Below are 17,143 nucleotides of genomic sequence, written 5' to 3'. Positions count from 1 at the left end.
GTAATTATTCTTACATAAAATATTTGAATCAAAAATAAAATTGAAAGTGGGACACGCGTACTACAAAGTATGATATATTCCAAGAGATAAAGGAATATTGCTTTCAATTTAAATTATCAAAACTGCATTGTTAATGTTGTTCGTCGCTGAGGTATACTGTACTAAAATGCTTTATCCCCCTTTAATATGCCCCAATTACACGTTAGACCGACAGAGACACGTTTGGTATGCTCACGCGACCTTTCACTTTTGATATTTTGTTTGGGTATATATATAACGTATTGTGCATTGCTGGCGGAGTTTGTTCAACTTCCGTAACTTGAACATTTTCAACTGCCATTGCTAAGCCAGAAATATCAATATAACGGTCTTCTGACGTCTGCCACAGTGTAATTTAGAAAAAATTAACTAGTTTTAGGAATGTTCCGTGCGTTGTTAACAGGAATGTATATTTAAAATCGGACAAAAAACTCACCTGTAAAGTTGATTTAATTCAGTGAAGAAGAATATGTCATGACCAAGAATATAGATTGACGTCACTAAATCAGACCACTGTACTAATTCACCAAGTGGACCGCCTGGAAGAGATTAATGAGTGTAAGAAGCCTGTTCAAAGTTTCACTTCGTGTCAAGAATTTACCCTCTGCGTGTTCCTGTTATCGCCCCCACCCCCACCCCCTCCAAAAAAAAAGGGAAAAAGAAATAAGTAAACAACTTGTTGATAATGACTTGACAAATATAACAAGTTATCACATTTTTATACAGAAGAGTTATAGTGTGATAGGAGCCCATAAATCTTTGTAACACAAGAATGACTTTTTAACACTAACTGACACTCAGTGACACATCTACTGTTGTATTATCACTACACAATCGTCAAATGTTACAGCATGTACCGGTAGAATAGTCAAATAACTTAAACATAGGAAAAAGGAGTAAAAATATCATAAGACACAAAGAAGACCGGTTTAATGGTATACATTCATCAGTCAAAGCCGTTCTGAGTCACATAGTTCACAAGCAACTCACTTCTCTGATGATAATAGAGGACAGCTTCCGCTATCCTCTGAACTCGGGGTGCAAACTCGGGGACAAACCCTGCCAGTGCGGCAGTCGTATGCTGTATCCTTTTGACCGGATGCACATACTGTTTTTAATATATGACAACCACCTGTCAATGCCTTATGATCCCATTGATGAGTAACATGAAAGCCAACATATATTGACCAACAGAAAATTACCTTTGAAAGCGAGCTCATCCAGTCTCGTTACTCCGGCAAGTGTGCCGAAAAAAAGCAGGATCTGAATAAATTTGAAAATATTAAATTGTTTATAATTAACTTCCCTTCAGTTCACCAGTAACTCTTTAAGTTTACGTGTATCAGAAAACTTTGAAGAAAAAGCCACGGTAAATTGTAATTAGCATGGACTATTGACAAAGGTACACGTAGATTAGTTTGCAAACAGTGCTTAATTCTCATAACAACGCTCACAAAAGAATCGATCCGAAATAAATTTCACCAGAAATAAGGTAAATACATGTAATGAGTCAATAATGTACCTTTTTCTTTTTCCTAACGCGTTGCAGTTGGCCAGTCTTCAGAAGATCTATAGCACCCTGGCGCCACTGGAGCCACATCCGCTCAATACGGATGCGCATCCATTCGAACTGTCTCCCTGGGCAAGGGTGCAGCAGCAGCACCTTTAATCCCATGAGGTCCAGTTTGACCACAGCCTGTAGAAAGCATTGGTCAGTTATAAGAGGGGGAGTATATATCACTCAACTATGGAGCTATTGCAAACATGGAATTCATAATAAAAAAAGGGGTTTCTACAGAAACTTTAACTTCAGGCGGTGTCTTTTTCTTGATCCATAAACGACATTTTCCTTATAATCAGTTTGAAATTTATCTTTTTTTTTTAATTTTCTGCTCATCGAAAGGTCCATATTCAAATAAAACTAGCTATGATTTGATATTTAAAAATGCAGTTTTAATCCATGGTCTGCAATCTGTAAGGATAAAAAAATATCCACCATTAAAGTATCTAACCACTGTTTTTATCAATGCAAACTATAAAATCATAGCAAACAAAGGCCTAATCACTTACTTGGTTTTGTTTCTCTTTATATTCATCTTGACCCAGCCCATTATGAGCAGGACCACTATTGTTGCCAAGCTCTCCAACCTTATTCTGTTCACTGTTGCCTAGTGGTAGACGTATTCCTAGCCAAACCATCAGTACAGCAAACACAAACAAAGTATAACAGACCAAAGACAGTGGTGACTGACGGATAGCCCGCACTGGGACGAAACTCCACAGTGAACACCTCCGAACCATTATACATGAGCTCTATGTGAAGTTTAGCCTTGTCGTTGTCATAGGGGCCTACTGGAAGTTACTTTGAACCAGAGGGCGACACCGGCGGGCGTTCTCCTTTTATCCGCTATTGACGGCACACGTCAGTCATCGTAATATATCAGCATGAGATGGTCAAAAGATGCCGTTTGTTGCGAAAGGGCTGCAGCTGACCAAGAGAGCATTGGTGACCCTCGTCTCACGCTGTGTGCCCCAGCTGGAATGTAAAGTGATATTGGAGTTGATGAATCATATGTATAAGCACGGCACTGTGACATAAGAAACGAGTGAAAAATATTTAGGAAGCTGAATACAATATGAATATTTGAGGTCCCGCATGTAGGGACTTTTAAAATAATAATTTGTTAAGAAGAAAACAAGATGACAAAAAGCAGCGTTACAGACAGCTGTGTGACAAGGTGTTTGGGATTTGATGTGTCTTTTGCCTGATATACTGAATGATAATTATTGGGAGTGGTTTTTTCTACCTGTATGGGAGGGACGCAGCCCGATGCACACGATGTTTTTATAAAGGTTCTTTAAAAGCACCTAAAGGTTTCTAAAGGGCGTATCAATTTGATCTCCTTTACAGAACACCTTGGTCTCTCAATTCCATTCAGTTTAATTTATCAAACATTAAAGCCCTACGTCCCATCAGAATAATACACAATATAACAGAATGTGACAAAAAAAAATGATAAAAACGTAACAAGATAGGAATATAATAATAATAGATTTACAGGGGAACTAGACCGCGGTCGACGTGCTTTGAATTCACACCAACATGTGTATACGTTATAAAGTGATGTGAGGAGCTGAAAAGAATAACGAGAAAAAAATGACGAACTAACATTCTACAAACGTACATCCCAATAAATCTAATGGGTATTTAATGTGTCTTCGTTAGCTGTTATTGTAGTGTCGTATATAAATGTTCTCATCAGCGTTGAGCACTTGTTGTCTTATGTTTTTACAGATTTGGACCCACCTTGGGCATCGCACTAGGGCTATTCCGTGGTATTTGGTCCGCAGACCTCAAAATTTGAAATAGGAATCCTACTTATAAAACTTATAATTTCTGAAACCAGACACCATAAGACACCAGAATCTTAAAAATTTTTATATGGAATATTTTCAATTTTATTTTTTTTCCAAAAAAAATTTTATACACTGAGAAAGTAAAATAATCAATTATTCATATTTTGATTTGACTTTAAAAATATCTACACAGACAGAGCAGAATTTAAGTGTTGAAGTTGAAAGTTAAAATTCCATGTCCATTTCACGTCCTTCCGAGACGCTAACTATTTATTACAATTTTTTCGTAACTGTAATTTTTTAAACCTAATTTTTTGCCTAATTAAAACTTACATATAGAAGAATAAAGATACAAAAAATGGACCTTGTAACTTTTTTACTTTTGAAAATATTTTCATTTGAAGTGTCAAATGTCCTTCCGTAACAGCAAAAAAATACCACGGAATGGCCCACTACTAGTTTTTACAGAACACGAGTAGCCAACACATGATTAGGATGCGCTGAATGCAATAGCTATATTGATTAATACATAAATACAACTGTATATAGGCTTCATACATGTTTGGTACGTGGCAACTAAAATCATCCTATGAAATTATCGGTACCGTTGCTTGTAAGTTGATTTGTCGATATAAGGTGTACTCACTATCGTACTTGCAATCAACACTTTTCAGCTGTTATATTTGTACTGCTTAAAAGAATATTCATGCTGCTGACCCCGTTCGGGCTACAGTTACCTGTGAATCGATGTAAGACGAAAACGAGGCCAATTATTCTGTCAGCTCTAAACCGCTTTGTCAACATGACGCTTTGTACGACAATGTGCATCGATGGTTTAATGTTTGTCACCTAGTCATATTGAACAGTTGGTGACGTAGCAACGCTCCATTGTGTTAGTTATTTACGTTATTAGCTTACATTTTAACATTGGTTCTCACATACATGTACGTTTTTTTGTATTGGCTTATCAGAAGGAAGGACACACACGCACGCACACACACACACACACACACACACACACACACACACACACACACTCGAGCTACATGCACTGCCGTAACTGCACGGTGGGGTGGTGACATAACATGTAGTACTAATATAACGTACTTTTAACGTTTATATTGACGTTAAACCGCAGCGGAATTGCCCTGTGGTTTATATGTACATGTATAACTACACTTACGAAACACAACTAGTCTGATTTAGCACGAGAAAATTGATAAATAGTCGTTTCTCATTTAGCATTCAAATAGTAGATTTATTTAATTTCGCAGTGTGAGGGCGGGCCTGTTTTTCATCACTTTGTAAATATAGCTGAAGGTTATTCAGCAAGTCAACGACCCATAACTAGCGGATCTAAGTATTTTGTCATTATTGTATTGAATTGCAACCGCGAAGAAACACACTGTTATAATGAGTCTACACACATTCTCTGTTTCTTGTATTTGTTATTTGGATAGATGTTATGATATAATATTTACGAACTAACTATTGGCCTACTTTAAATTTTGTGTCCCTATACAAATAAAGAAACTTAAGATCAATACTAATTAAATAAAACCAAACTATATCCTGAAGTTGTGGTCCTCTATATTTGTGTACGTTCCTATGCCGTATGATATACGAGTACAATCTCCGTTTAACTTTTCAGTAGTCCAGCAACGAACCTCTCAAACCCGCTTAACGAACGTGAACGATTAAAGCGTGATAAAGCGTGTATAGATATGTCCCTCTCTCGACCCCCTAGCCTTTGAACAATCAGTTATATTCTTTCGTAAATAGTAAAAACCGCATAAATTTTCAAGTGGTACATGTATATACAGTTGAGTTTAAATAACTGTCTCATGGTATCGCACGCGCGTGATTGAGCAGGAGGAAAACTAGCATTTCAAAAGTATAGGCCTATTTATTTAAACTCGCGGTGTGTATATTTATTTAAACTGGACGGATCTATTATCAACACTTTTATTATAATAATGCTATTTTAAATTTGAGGCGTGAAAATGAGATCTATACATGTCGTTTCTATTCACCAGAAATAAGAGCTTCGTGAAATTCACCATTCAGAATCCAACACCTTGGTAACAAGATGCTATCGTGAACTCTGGTTAGATTGGGGCCCTGTTTGCGGTTAAGCGAAGGGGGCGGATCTTGATGTTAACTGCTTCTCGTACTTAACGGCTTTATCGCCCCTTGTCTTCTGGGAGCATCGTAGCAATTTAAAGGCTGACGGTATGGGCACATCTCCTAGGATGGTGGTCAATGCCTGTGTGGTCATCATTCCACTGATCGGGTCCACTGATGGAGCATCAAAACGTCGGTTATGACTCTTGTTATTTAGTCTGTCAGTTCAGAATAAATAATAAGTCCATTTATTTTTTTATACATTGTGCCCAGTAAGGTCATAGGGTCATAATATTTTCCATTCGCATGTTGCAAGTCACCATGCAACATTTCCTTATTAGGTAATCCATAAGAGACTTGTTTTCAATTAAAGAAATCTAAAATATTATTTGAATTACTCATGCTTGGACTTTATTCGAAACTAAGTTATCATGTGATAAAATGTTGATCAAAATTAAAATATGTTATGATATTAACCAATCACATAAACCGTTTCTGACTTTGACCTTTTCCATCTTTTTCTGACACTAAAAACATGTTCTACACTTGTTGACTCTTGGTGAAACTTAACTTACACTCAATAACTCTCTATCCTTTTACTCGTTTGATTCAATTTTAATTATTATCTGTAATTAGTGAAAGTGTGAGTAATTTGCTTTAGAACAATGGCATTAGACTCGTGTAGGGCAGCAACAAATGGTTGGCTTTCTGATGACAACAATGCTTTACTAAATGTCCCTTCCTGATTACTACACTGTTTATGGTATACCGGGTAACGAATTAACACTTTTTAATTTCCTATCTCCAGACCATCATATGTGAATGTTAATTCTAAAGAGAGAGAGAGAGAATGAGAGAATGAGAGGGAGAGTCGAAAACTGTTAAAAAAAAGAGTAAAATATACTGCTCAAAGGGTGTTACAAAAAGGCGCAATTCTATAAAGTGATGGTTGACCATTATTTTCACTTTTTGATGACAAGCTGGGATGAACTAAACACCACCCAGAAAAATCTTCCTTCTGCATCTTCTCTCAAATATAATCTTAGAAATGAAGCCTTCCCAGCAACAATGTCCACCACCGATCTGAAGCTTCCGAGACAAAATGAAAAAATCCTAAACAAGGCCCGGGTCGATTTCTTATTTAGAGCCCAACTATGTATATGACCACAACTGGACAGCTATGGCTTCTCCCAACTGTTTATGTGGGAAACCCGCAAAACATCCGACATTTTTTCTTTCAGTGCTCACTGAAACAGAGGAAATATCGTGATTTCGACGAATCTGTTGAAGATATACTTGGTGCAACTTATGCACATTTCATAATAATAATAATTTATTGAGCACAAAGAAATGGTTTACATTTACAGGCTCTCTCTAATACAAATATAAAAGAATAATTTAAGTAGTAAACTATGCTCATCCATGCATGGATACAAATTTACAAATGGCACACACACTGCGCAAAGAGTGGATTGAGTAAAATAGATAGTTGATTGTCTGTTGGACCCTGCCTCTGGTATGGAAGCGAACATTATTTCCCGTTCGACTCTGTGTTCACTGCATTCTAGAAAAAAGTGTGCTTCATCTTCTATTGAGTCGCAGTGGGGGCATATTTTGTCAATCGGCTTCTTTGGAACCCAACTAGATAAGATATCACTGTTCCTACATGGTCAAAAAACACTAACCCCTGGTCAAAATGACAAAATTTTTGAAATAGTATCAAATGTTCTAATTGAAAATGTATGAATCTTCCTCAGTGATCTGTTCTAATCTTCTTAATTCTTATCCCTGGCCTAGCTCCCAGTGGCCTCTTCCGCTCCTATGACCAGGTGCCTACCCACTCTTCCTTGATGGCCTATTGCCTCACACAAACACCTTCCCCTCATGTCCTGTTCCTCACTCCCTTCAAAAGTGAGGCCATGAAACGTCATGTCTTGTGAAACTTTTGAAATTTTACACCTCCTTTTCTTGAAGAGTTTCTCGTGCGCGTCGACTACGGTAAGCACGCCAAGCTAAGACGTTAGATTAGTTAGATCGGGATACTTGCGTGGTTTCACTATATACGACTTGCATTATTCGAAAGGTGCGATGTGCGCATGACCGGAATTGTGCACTGCAGGGGTCAAAATAGTACCGGAAGCGTTGTTGACAGCGATAAGAACACGTGATGGAAGCATGAGACATGCCGGGGGCGATATTAAACAAGCCATTTAATCGATTTCTGCGTTTATTAAAGCTGTTTGTCTTTATTTGAAATCCACTCTAGTTGTTCGTGCTTGGGATATACTTTCCCTGGGGAAAATCAACTTCTCTCCGGACCCGCGATTAAATTAACGTGCCCACGGGACTCCCGAGGAGAGGGCTCGCGTCACAGTATATTGAACACTGATCATAAACAAGTGCAGATGAACTATTATAGACAGTTTTACTCTGTCACCTCGTTACATCCATTTTAAGAACACGTACCTGAAAGACGATCCTATACACACCGTTTTTACCCCCCCCCCTCCCTCCCCCGTTTATAGCGCCAAGTCATAAAATTCAACATGGCCGCACACTAGACGAACCAATAATCTGTCTTTGTCCGTGTTCAAATCAATAAATAATTCCGGCACTTGTTTTTTAAAAAAAGCAGTAATCTATCCTGTGATATAAAGCATCAACCTACCATGCCATATGAGAGACTCGTTGGATCACTCAGGTCGCATGGTACGCACACTAGTCTTTGTCCGTGTTCAAATCAATAAATGATTCCGGCACTTGTTTTAAAAAAAAAGCAGTAATCTATCCTTTGATATAAAGCATCAACCTACCATGCCATATGAGAGACTCGTTGGATCACTCAGGTCGCATGGTACTTTACCTCTGTTTCTCGGCAATATATTTCGGTTATAGCCAAGAGCTATCCTATGGTTACATGATCCCAAAATTCACCAACATGTTTTTGAGGCAGTTGACAAATACATGTAGATTAAGTCGGTAGAAGAAAAATCACATATTTACCTTTCGCAAGTCGCTCGTTTAATCAATCAAGTCTGCATCTCGGCCTACATATACTGTACGTGAAGCTGTCAACAGTTCACAATAGTGACACGCAGGTGACTGTCTTTACCACCTTACTGTGCCGCTATCAGTACGCAACACCACCACTTGCACTTAACTTGCAATCAACACTTTTCAGCTGTTATATTTGTACTGCTTAAAAGAATATTCATGGTGCTGACCCCGTTCGGGTTACAGTTACCTGTGAATCGATGTAAGACGAAAACGAGGCCAATTATTCTGTCAGCTCTAAACCGCTTTGTCAGCATGACGCTTTGTACGACAATGTGCATCGATGGTTTAATGTTTGCCACCTAGTCATATTGAACAGTTGGTGACGTAGCAACGCTCCAATGTGTTAGTTATTTACGTTATTAGCTTACATTTTAACATTGGTTCTCACATACATGTACGTTTTTTTGTATTGGCTTATCAGAAGGAAGGACACACACGCACGCACACACACACACACACACACACACACACACACACACTCGAGCTACATGCACTGCCGTAACTGCACGGTGGGGTGGTGACATAACATGTAGTACTAATATAACGTACTTTTAACGTTTATATTGACGTTAAACCGCAGCGGAATTGCCCTGTGGTTTATATGTACATGTATAACTACACTTACGAAACACAACTAGTCTGATTTAGCACGAGAAAATTGATAAATAGTCGTTTCTCATTTAGCATTCAAATAGTAGATTTATTTAATTTCGCAGTGTGAGGGCGGGCCTGTTTTTCATCACTTTGTAAATATAGCTGAAGGTTATTCAGCAAGTCAACGACCCATAACTAGCGGATCTAAGTATTTTGTCATTATTGTATTGAATTGCAACCGCGAAGAAACACACTGTTATAATGAGTCTACACACATTCTCTGTTTCTTGTATTTGTTATTTGGATAGATGTTATGATATAATATTTACGAACTAACTATTGGCCTACTTTAAATTTTGTGTCCCTATACAAATAAAGAAACTTAAGATCAATACTAATTAAATAAAACCAAACTATATCCTGAAGTTGTGGTCCTCTATATTTGTGTACGTTCCTATGCCGTATGATATACGAGTACAATCTCCGTTTAACTTTTCAGTAGTCCAGCAACGAACCTCTCAAACCCGCTTAACGAACGTGAACGATTAAAGCGTGATAAAGCGTGTATAGATATGTCCCTCTCTCGACCCCCTAGCCTTTGAACAATCAGTTATATTCTTTCGTAAATAGTAAAAACCGCATAAATTTTCAAGTGGTACATGTATATACAGTTGAGTTTAAATAACTGTCTCATGGTATCGAACGCGCGTGATTGAGCAGGAGGAAAACTAGCATTTCAAAAGTATATTTATTTAAACTCGCGGTGTGTATATTTATTTAAACTGGACGGATCTATTTTCAACACTTTTATTATAATAATGCTATTTTAAATTTGAGGCGTGAAAATGAGATCTATACATGTCGTTTCTATTCACCAGAAATATGAGCTTGATCTCGTGAAATTCACCATTCAGAATCCAACACCTTGGTAACAAGATGCTATCGTGAACTCTGTTTAGATTGGGGCCCTGTTTGCGGTTAAGCGAGGGGGGGCGGATCTTATGTTAACTGCTTCTCGTACTTAACGGCTTTATCGCCCCTTGTCTTCTGGGAGCATCGTAGCAATTTAAAGGCTGACGGTATGGGCACATCTCCTAGGATGGTGGTCAATGCCTGTGTGGTCATCATTCCACTGATCGGGTCCACTGATGGAGCATCAAAACGTCGGTTATGACTCTTGTTATTTAGTCTGTCAGTTCAGAATAAATAATAACTCTATTTATTTTTTTTATACATTGTGCCCAGTAAGGTCATAGGGTCATAATATTTTCCATTCGCATGTTGCAAGTCACCATGCAACATTTCCTTATTAGGTAATCCATAAGAGACTTGTTTTCAATTAAAGAAATCTAAAATATTATTTGAATTACTCATGCTTGGACTTTATTCGAAACTAAGTTATCATGTGATAAAATGTTGATCAAAATTAAAATATGTTATGATATTAACCAATCACATAAACCGTTTCTGACTTTGACCTTTTCCATCTTTTTCTGACACTAAAAACATGTTCTACACTTGTTGACTCTTGGTGAAACTTAACTTACACTCAATAACTCTCTATCCTTTTACTCGTTTGATTCAATTTTAATTATTATCTGTAATTAGTGAAAGTGTGAGTAATTTGCTTTAGAACAATGGCATTAGACTCGTGTAGGGTAGCAACAAATGGTTGGCTTTCTGATGACAACAATGCTTTACTAAATGTCCCTTCCTGATTACTACACTGTTTATGGTATACCGGGTAACGAATTAACACTTTTTAATTTCCTATCTCCAGACCATCATATGTGAATGTTAATTCTAAAGAGAGAGAGAATGAGAGAATGAGAGGGAGAGTCGAAAACTGTTAAAAAAAAGAGTAAAATATACTGCTCAAAGGGTGTTACAAAAAGGCGCAATTCTATAAAGTGATGGTTGACCATTATTTTCACTTTTTGATGACAAGCTGGGATGAACTAAACACCACCCAGAAAAATCTTCCTTCTGCATCTTCTCTCAAATATAATCTTAGAAATGAAGCCTTCCCAGCAACAATGTCCACCACCGATCTGAAGCTTCCGAGACAAAATGAAAAAATCCTAAACAAGGCCCGGGTCGATTTCTTATTTAAAGCCCAACTATGTATATGACCACAACTGGACAGCTATGGCTTCTCCCAACTGTTTCTGTGGGAAACCCGCAAAACATCCGACATTTTTTCTTTCAGTGCTCACTGAAACAGAGGAAATATCGTGATTTCGACGAATCTGTTGAAGATATACTTTGTGCAACTTATGCACATTTCATAATAATAATAATTTATTGAGCACAAAGAAATGGTTTACATTTACAGGCTCTCTCTAATACAAATATAAAAGAATAATTTAAGTAGTAAACTATGCTCATCCATGCATGGATACAAATTTACAAATGGCACACACACTGCGCAAAGAGTGGATTGAGTAAAATAGATAGTTGATTGTCTGTTGGACCCTGCCTCTGGTATGGAAGCGAACAGTATTTCCCGTTCGACTCTGTGTTCACTGCATTCTAGAAAAAAGTGTGCTTCATCTTCTATTGAGTCGCAGTGGGGGCATATTTTGTCAATCGGCTTCTTTGGAACCCAACTAGATAAGATATCACTGTTCCTACATGGTCAAAAAACACTAACCCCTGGTCAAATTGACAAAATTTTTGAAATAGTATCAAATGTTCTAATTGAAAATGTATGAATCTTCCTCAGTGATCTGTTCTAATCTTCTTAATTCTTATCCCTGGCCTAGCTCCCAGTGCCCTCTTCCGCTCCTATGACCAGGTGCCTACCCACTCTTCCTTGATGGCCTATTGCCTCACACAAACACCTTCCCCTCATGTCCTGTTCCTCACTCCCTTCAAAAGTGAGGCCATGAAACGTCATGTCTTGTGAAACTTTTGAAATTTTACACCTCCTTTTCTTGAAGAGTTTCTCGTGCGCGTCTGTAAAGCCTCTCTTCTGGTCCTCAAATCAAGTTCGGTCCCTTGGTTCTAAACTGTTTACCAGAGGCTCTGTTCTGGTCCTACACCTGTTAATGTCCATCATGACGTGTTCTAACGTGTTCCCCAAACGTGTCCTTGGCTGACTCTGTTATGGTCTCCAATAGTTGAGGTTTAAAACTTTGAGAGGCTACCAAAAAACGTACGTAAACTGAATGTTGGAAAGAAATGCATTTCAATTATTTAAATTGTATTATATTTGCTATAATATATTCTCAGATTTTTTTAAAGAACACAAAAGTTTTGCTGCGTGACTACCTTTAGGATGCCTAATACTACTAAAATGTTTATGGCGTTCTCTGCTTCTTGCTTTCAAGACAGTTACATTCGTGGGTGATTGTGTGCATGTGTGTGTGTGTGGAGTGGGGGTGTACTCACTCACTCACTCGTTCTTTATTCCGTTTCAAGTTAGTATAAGCTCTTATTTTCATATGGACGCGTTTATTCCCGTGAATTTCCTAAATGTCCACTGGACTGTCAAGAACTATAGTGATTCAGAGCTTATATAGGCACAGTATAATGGATTTTTACTGCATACGTTTTATAAATCTATTAATACTGCAATTTATGTAAAGAGCTCCCTATGAAGGATAGTCTAGCTACTTTATTCATTTACGCATTTTGTTTCAGAATTTTTTTTTTTTCAATTTTCAGGATTTAGGGTATAGGTATGGTCACTATAAAAATACCAAAATGTAGGCGTCTTGTGCAAGTAGTAGAAATGGATTATATTATTTTCGAATCAGCAGATCTAAATTAAACGCGCAATATATTCGTATTTATAGCCTGTTTGACTGCATTTAAACTAAGACGCAAGTGAAGATAATGTGTGTTTGATTGACGGGGCTGGTTTAGAGATGAGCTGCATACCTTGTTGGTATTTATACCTAGGCTTTCACAAGCTATATATCCCATATCATTCGGATAATGTTCAAGTGATGTTTTGCTACTGGATGACAACTTACATGTAGCATCCCAATTGCATTGCTTTAGGAGCGTACAGTGAAGGGAATATCATGAAATCCCAGTGATCTGACCAAAGTAAATTTGAGGGACTAATGGTAGAGGAAAGATCCAGTATAACTACGTAGTATAAGTATGCATACCAATGCAATTTACTGTTACACAACGCCGTTCTCCCTTGGGCAAAATTAAAGGCTAACATCCCCGTTTATTTACCACTTCAAGGGAAAGATTCAGAACAGCGCCAATACTAATTAGAGCTTTTAAGCAGATTGTTGGAAGACTGTGTTAATTCGTTACATCTAAGCTTTGTCAGGGATTAATTTTTGGTTGGGGTTATGGTTTATGTTTAGTTTAGTTTAGTTTATTTCACTGTAACATATGCATCCACTTGTGTGGATGAAAATGACAATATGAATACAATTTATGTATCGATTATAATTGGAATGCCTTTGATAATTTTATAACCAAGACTTATGGAATAAAATACTGTAATTTGCTATGTTTTATAATTATAATAATAATAATAATAATTTATTCAGCTTTGAATGTTACAATTTAACATTGTTTGCTGTCTAGTCTACTACAGAATCTAACATATTGTACTTACATAAAAAGAGAGAAAGTGATATTTCATCGTGTTGCTAACTGTATATACTGTGATAATGCTTTTAGTGATTTCTGATCTTGAGGGTTGAGGAGGATGAATAGTTTCTGATCACTGCCTGCTAATTCATAATTTTGTCTCACAGTGTTTGGGAGGGAACTGAGCATATTTTGTCGCTCTATTTGGTATTTACTACATGTGAGGAAGAAATGTTTCTCATCCTCTATTTCCGTTTTACAGCTTGTGCAGGTTCTTTGTTCCAGGGTGATTTTCATGTGCCTGCCTTTCTCTATCGCTAGCTCGTGGTCACTAATTCTCATTTTGGCTAAGTATTTTTTGTCTGAGCTTGTGGCGTTCATTTTTAAGTAATTTTCAAGATCGTATGAGTTTTTTATTTTTCGATATGTACGCAGTTTATTGTGGTTCTCCTTGTTCAATTCTTTCCAAAAAAGGTCTTCGATTTTTAGATTAATTTCTTTTTCTAGGTCTGATGTTTCATCCCAATGTTGAATTCCCCAATTCTGTCTAAATGCCGCCACTGTTTTAGTCCAATTATCTATTTTCAGGAGTTTTTCTTCGCTAAATGTTTGTTTCAGTATTCTTGTATTCGGGAGATTTTTAAGTCTGGTGTGGTATTTTTGCATGGATTTAATTACATCTGTCAGGATTGGGTATCTACCCAATTCTGCTCTGCAGGCATTATTACTGGCAGTTTTTCTCACTCCTAATACCCATTTGCACATTTTTAGGTGAATTTGCTCGAAGGACGTGTTATTGATTTTATCTAGGCTTAGTGATTTTTCTTTGAGAATTTCCTGACCCCATACCTCGCTACCATATAGTAAAATTGGTTTTACAGTTTTATCAAATAGTTTCATTTGTAATAGTGGATTAGATATGTTTTGGGAGGATAAAGTGCTTTTAAGCGCAAACATGGCCTTCATTGCTTTTTGTTTTAGATTGCGTATTGCTTTCTTGAGGTTACCTGTATTGGTGAAGGTGATACCTAGATAAGTATATTCTGTAACGTTTTCCAGGATATTTTCATTTATTGTGAATTTTAGGTGCTGTTCTGTTTTTCCAGCTTTGTTGAAAATTAATATTTTGCACTTTTTCTCGTTTACCTGGAGCTGCCATTTTTTGCAGTATTTTTCAAGGCGTGACAATGATTTTTGCAGGCCATCACTTGTTTCTGAGAGTAGTACCAGGTCATCAGCATACAGTATATGGAATAGTCTTTCATCGCCATTTGGGTTTAGGGCAGTTTTCACATCATCAATAAAAATGTTAAAAAGGACTGGACTTAGATTGTCGCCTTGCTTAATTCCCAATTTAGAATAAAATGGTTCTGTGTATCCTTCCCCAACCGATATCCCTAGTTTTGTTTGACTGTACATTGCTTTGATTAATTTGTAAAATATTCCCCCAATACCCAGTTTTAGTAGTTTGTACATTAGACCTTTGTGCCAAACAGTGTCAAAAGCCTTTTTAAAGTCAATAAAACATGCATAAAGACGCTTGTTTTGGTTTACGTATCTATTAACTAAAGATTTTAAGGTAAAAATGTGGTCTGTTGTGCGGTATCCTGGCCTAAAACCAGCTTGCTCTTCACTGAGTAGATGTTCATTCTGCAAATAGTCAGTCAGTCTCTTACAGAGTATTGAGTTAAACAGTTTCCCCAGACAACTGGTGATGCACAGTCCTCGATAATTTGATGGATTCATATGTTCACCACTTTTATGGATAGGTATGATGATGCCAAGGTTCCAAGTGTCGGGAATTTCAGTGGTATTGAGGATAAGATTAAAGATCTTTGTGATAACAATTGCTAGGTACTGGGTTCCTACTTTAAGCATTTCATTCTTAATTGCATCTTCCCCAGCTGCTTTCCCACTTTTAAGCTTTTTCAGGGCATTTTTCACTTCATGACATGTTATTGCACTGTCTAGTATTGGAATACCCTCTTGTCTTTCCATCTCTTTTAACGGGGCATCGATTATGTTGTTTTCTTTCGGGGCAATCCCACAAAGCTGGTGAAAGTGTTTAAGCCAAATGTCTGGACTAATTAAGTTGTGCCTGGTTTCTTTTTCTTTCAGGTTTTTAAAAACTTCCCAGAATTCTTTAGGGTTTTTCTCTTCGTTTTCGAGTAATCTTTTAAGTAGAAAATCTTTGTGCTCCCGTTTTTTACGCTTTATTAGTTGCTTATATTTTCTAGAGGCTTCATGGTAGGTGTGGGCAACAAAGTTGTTTCCTGGGTTGTTCTGTAGCAATTTCCCAAGGTGCTTTATATTGCGCCTGATTTCGGCACATGTGCCGTCAAACCAGGGGTGTTTTTTCACTCGTTTTGTCTTATTAGTTCCATTTCTAGGAGGCTTTCTCTTTGCTAGTGATTTATTAGCCGCATTACAGAGGATATTTTGGAGTTCATTACAAGCTTTGTTCACTCCTTCTTTAGTGTTAGGGAAGTGGGTGCATTGGAGTTTGCTAATTTCATTGATCGTTTCATCATCTTCTAGAGCGTTTAAAAATTTTTCAGGCGAGTCTGGTTTCCAAATGTACTGCTCGTTGAATCTGTGAACTGTTGTTGAGATAGCAGATTTTTGTATGACATTAGTACGTATTGATAGTTCTAGCAGGCAGTGATCAGATAAATAATCAATGGGGTGTATTGTGAAAAAATTTACATCGCTAAGCAGCCCATCACTCACAATAGCATAGTCTACAGTGCTGCAGCCCTGTCTGTTATAACATGTAAAATAGCCTAGGGAGTTTCCTATTGTTCTCCCATTCAATATTTTCATGCTACTTGCAATACATAAATCTACCAAAGTTCTCCCCTGGGGGTTGATAACCGAATCTAAGTTGTTTCTTTGAAGGCAGATTCTACTTGTGTTGGGCTTGTTTGGTATCATTGCACTAGGTGTATTTTCACAAACAGTAGTGTCTTGTAAATTTCCAGTCCTTGCATTGAAATCCCCTAACAAGCAAACTGTGCCAGAAGGTGCATACGCAGCTATCTCACTCTCTAAAATTTCAAAGGTACTTTCATCCAGTGCTCCGTTACTGGGCTTAACATACACGGCGCACAGGTATAAATCTTGCTGGAGTCCAAAGCTTTGGCTAGAGAGTCTTACCCACAGTATGTTTTCACTTTTGCTTTCTAACATTTCAACTGCCCCACTATATTCCTTTTTATAATAAACTACAATACCGCCAGAGGGTCTTCCCTTAACTTTTCTTTTTTTCCTCAGTTTTTGAAAGTGCCCATGTGTGCCTGTGGGTAACACTACTTTGGAACGCTCTGTGCTAAAGGTTTCTATACATGCAAATATATCATACTTTTGTACTATAGAGAGAAAATTGTCATCTGAAAGTTTGTTTGCGAGG

At 37.4% G+C, this 17,143-nt stretch overlaps 2 protein-coding genes across 8 annotated transcripts in view; both read right to left on the bottom strand.

Moving 5' to 3' along the window:
- The window catches only part of LOC106172929 (alpha-1,6-mannosylglycoprotein 6-beta-N-acetylglucosaminyltransferase A), a 379,609-nt gene that overhangs the window by 8,691 nt on the left and 353,775 nt on the right, over positions 1–17,143 (bottom strand). For 3 of the 7 annotated variants that reach the window (XM_086997894.1, XM_086997895.1, XM_086997891.1), the window contains exons 2-5: positions 2,110–2,575; positions 1,562–1,735; positions 1,242–1,302; positions 476–578 (exon numbers count right to left, since the gene is read on the bottom strand). In XM_086997894.1, the coding sequence (XP_086854020.1) occupies positions 476–578; positions 1,242–1,302; positions 1,562–1,735; positions 2,110–2,340 (569 nt within the window). In that variant the 5' untranslated portion in view covers positions 2,341–2,575. Of the gene's footprint in view, positions 1–475; positions 579–1,241; positions 1,303–1,561; positions 1,736–2,109; positions 2,576–4,042; positions 4,169–8,188; positions 8,291–8,333; positions 8,356–8,523; positions 8,953–17,143 lie in introns of those variants that run through there. The other 4 variants (XM_086997890.1, XM_086997892.1, XM_086997893.1 and 1 more) reach the window with 4 other exon arrangements.
- Positions 2,463–16,923, bottom strand: LOC106154306 (uncharacterized). The gene is made up of 2 exons (XM_086997514.1): positions 15,411–16,923; positions 2,463–2,575 (listed from the first exon to the last, which is right to left on the bottom strand). Exons 1-2 carry the CDS (start codon positions 16,921–16,923, stop codon positions 2,463–2,465), a joined length of 1,626 nt encoding a protein of 541 aa, XP_086853640.1.

Source organism: Lingula anatina, chromosome 10 (assembly GCF_051362555.1).
Source record: "Lingula anatina isolate TDL-2025a chromosome 10, LinAna3.0, whole genome shotgun sequence".
Taxonomy (NCBI): Eukaryota; Metazoa; Brachiopoda; class Lingulata; order Lingulida; family Lingulidae; genus Lingula; species Lingula anatina.
Note: the sequence above shows the minus strand (reverse complement) of the source record. Positions and strands in the feature narration are given on the sequence as shown.

Excerpts from the sequence above, each read along its gene's own strand:
- LOC106154306 (XM_086997514.1), bottom strand. The coding sequence starts at position 16,923 with ATGTTAGAAAGCAAAAGTGAAAACATACTGTGGGTAAGACTCTCTAGC. Across the intron at positions 2,576-15,410 it reads ACTGTTTAACTCAATACTCT|CTGGGGCACACAGCGTGAGA; the intron begins GTAAGAGACTGA and ends TTTACATTCCAG.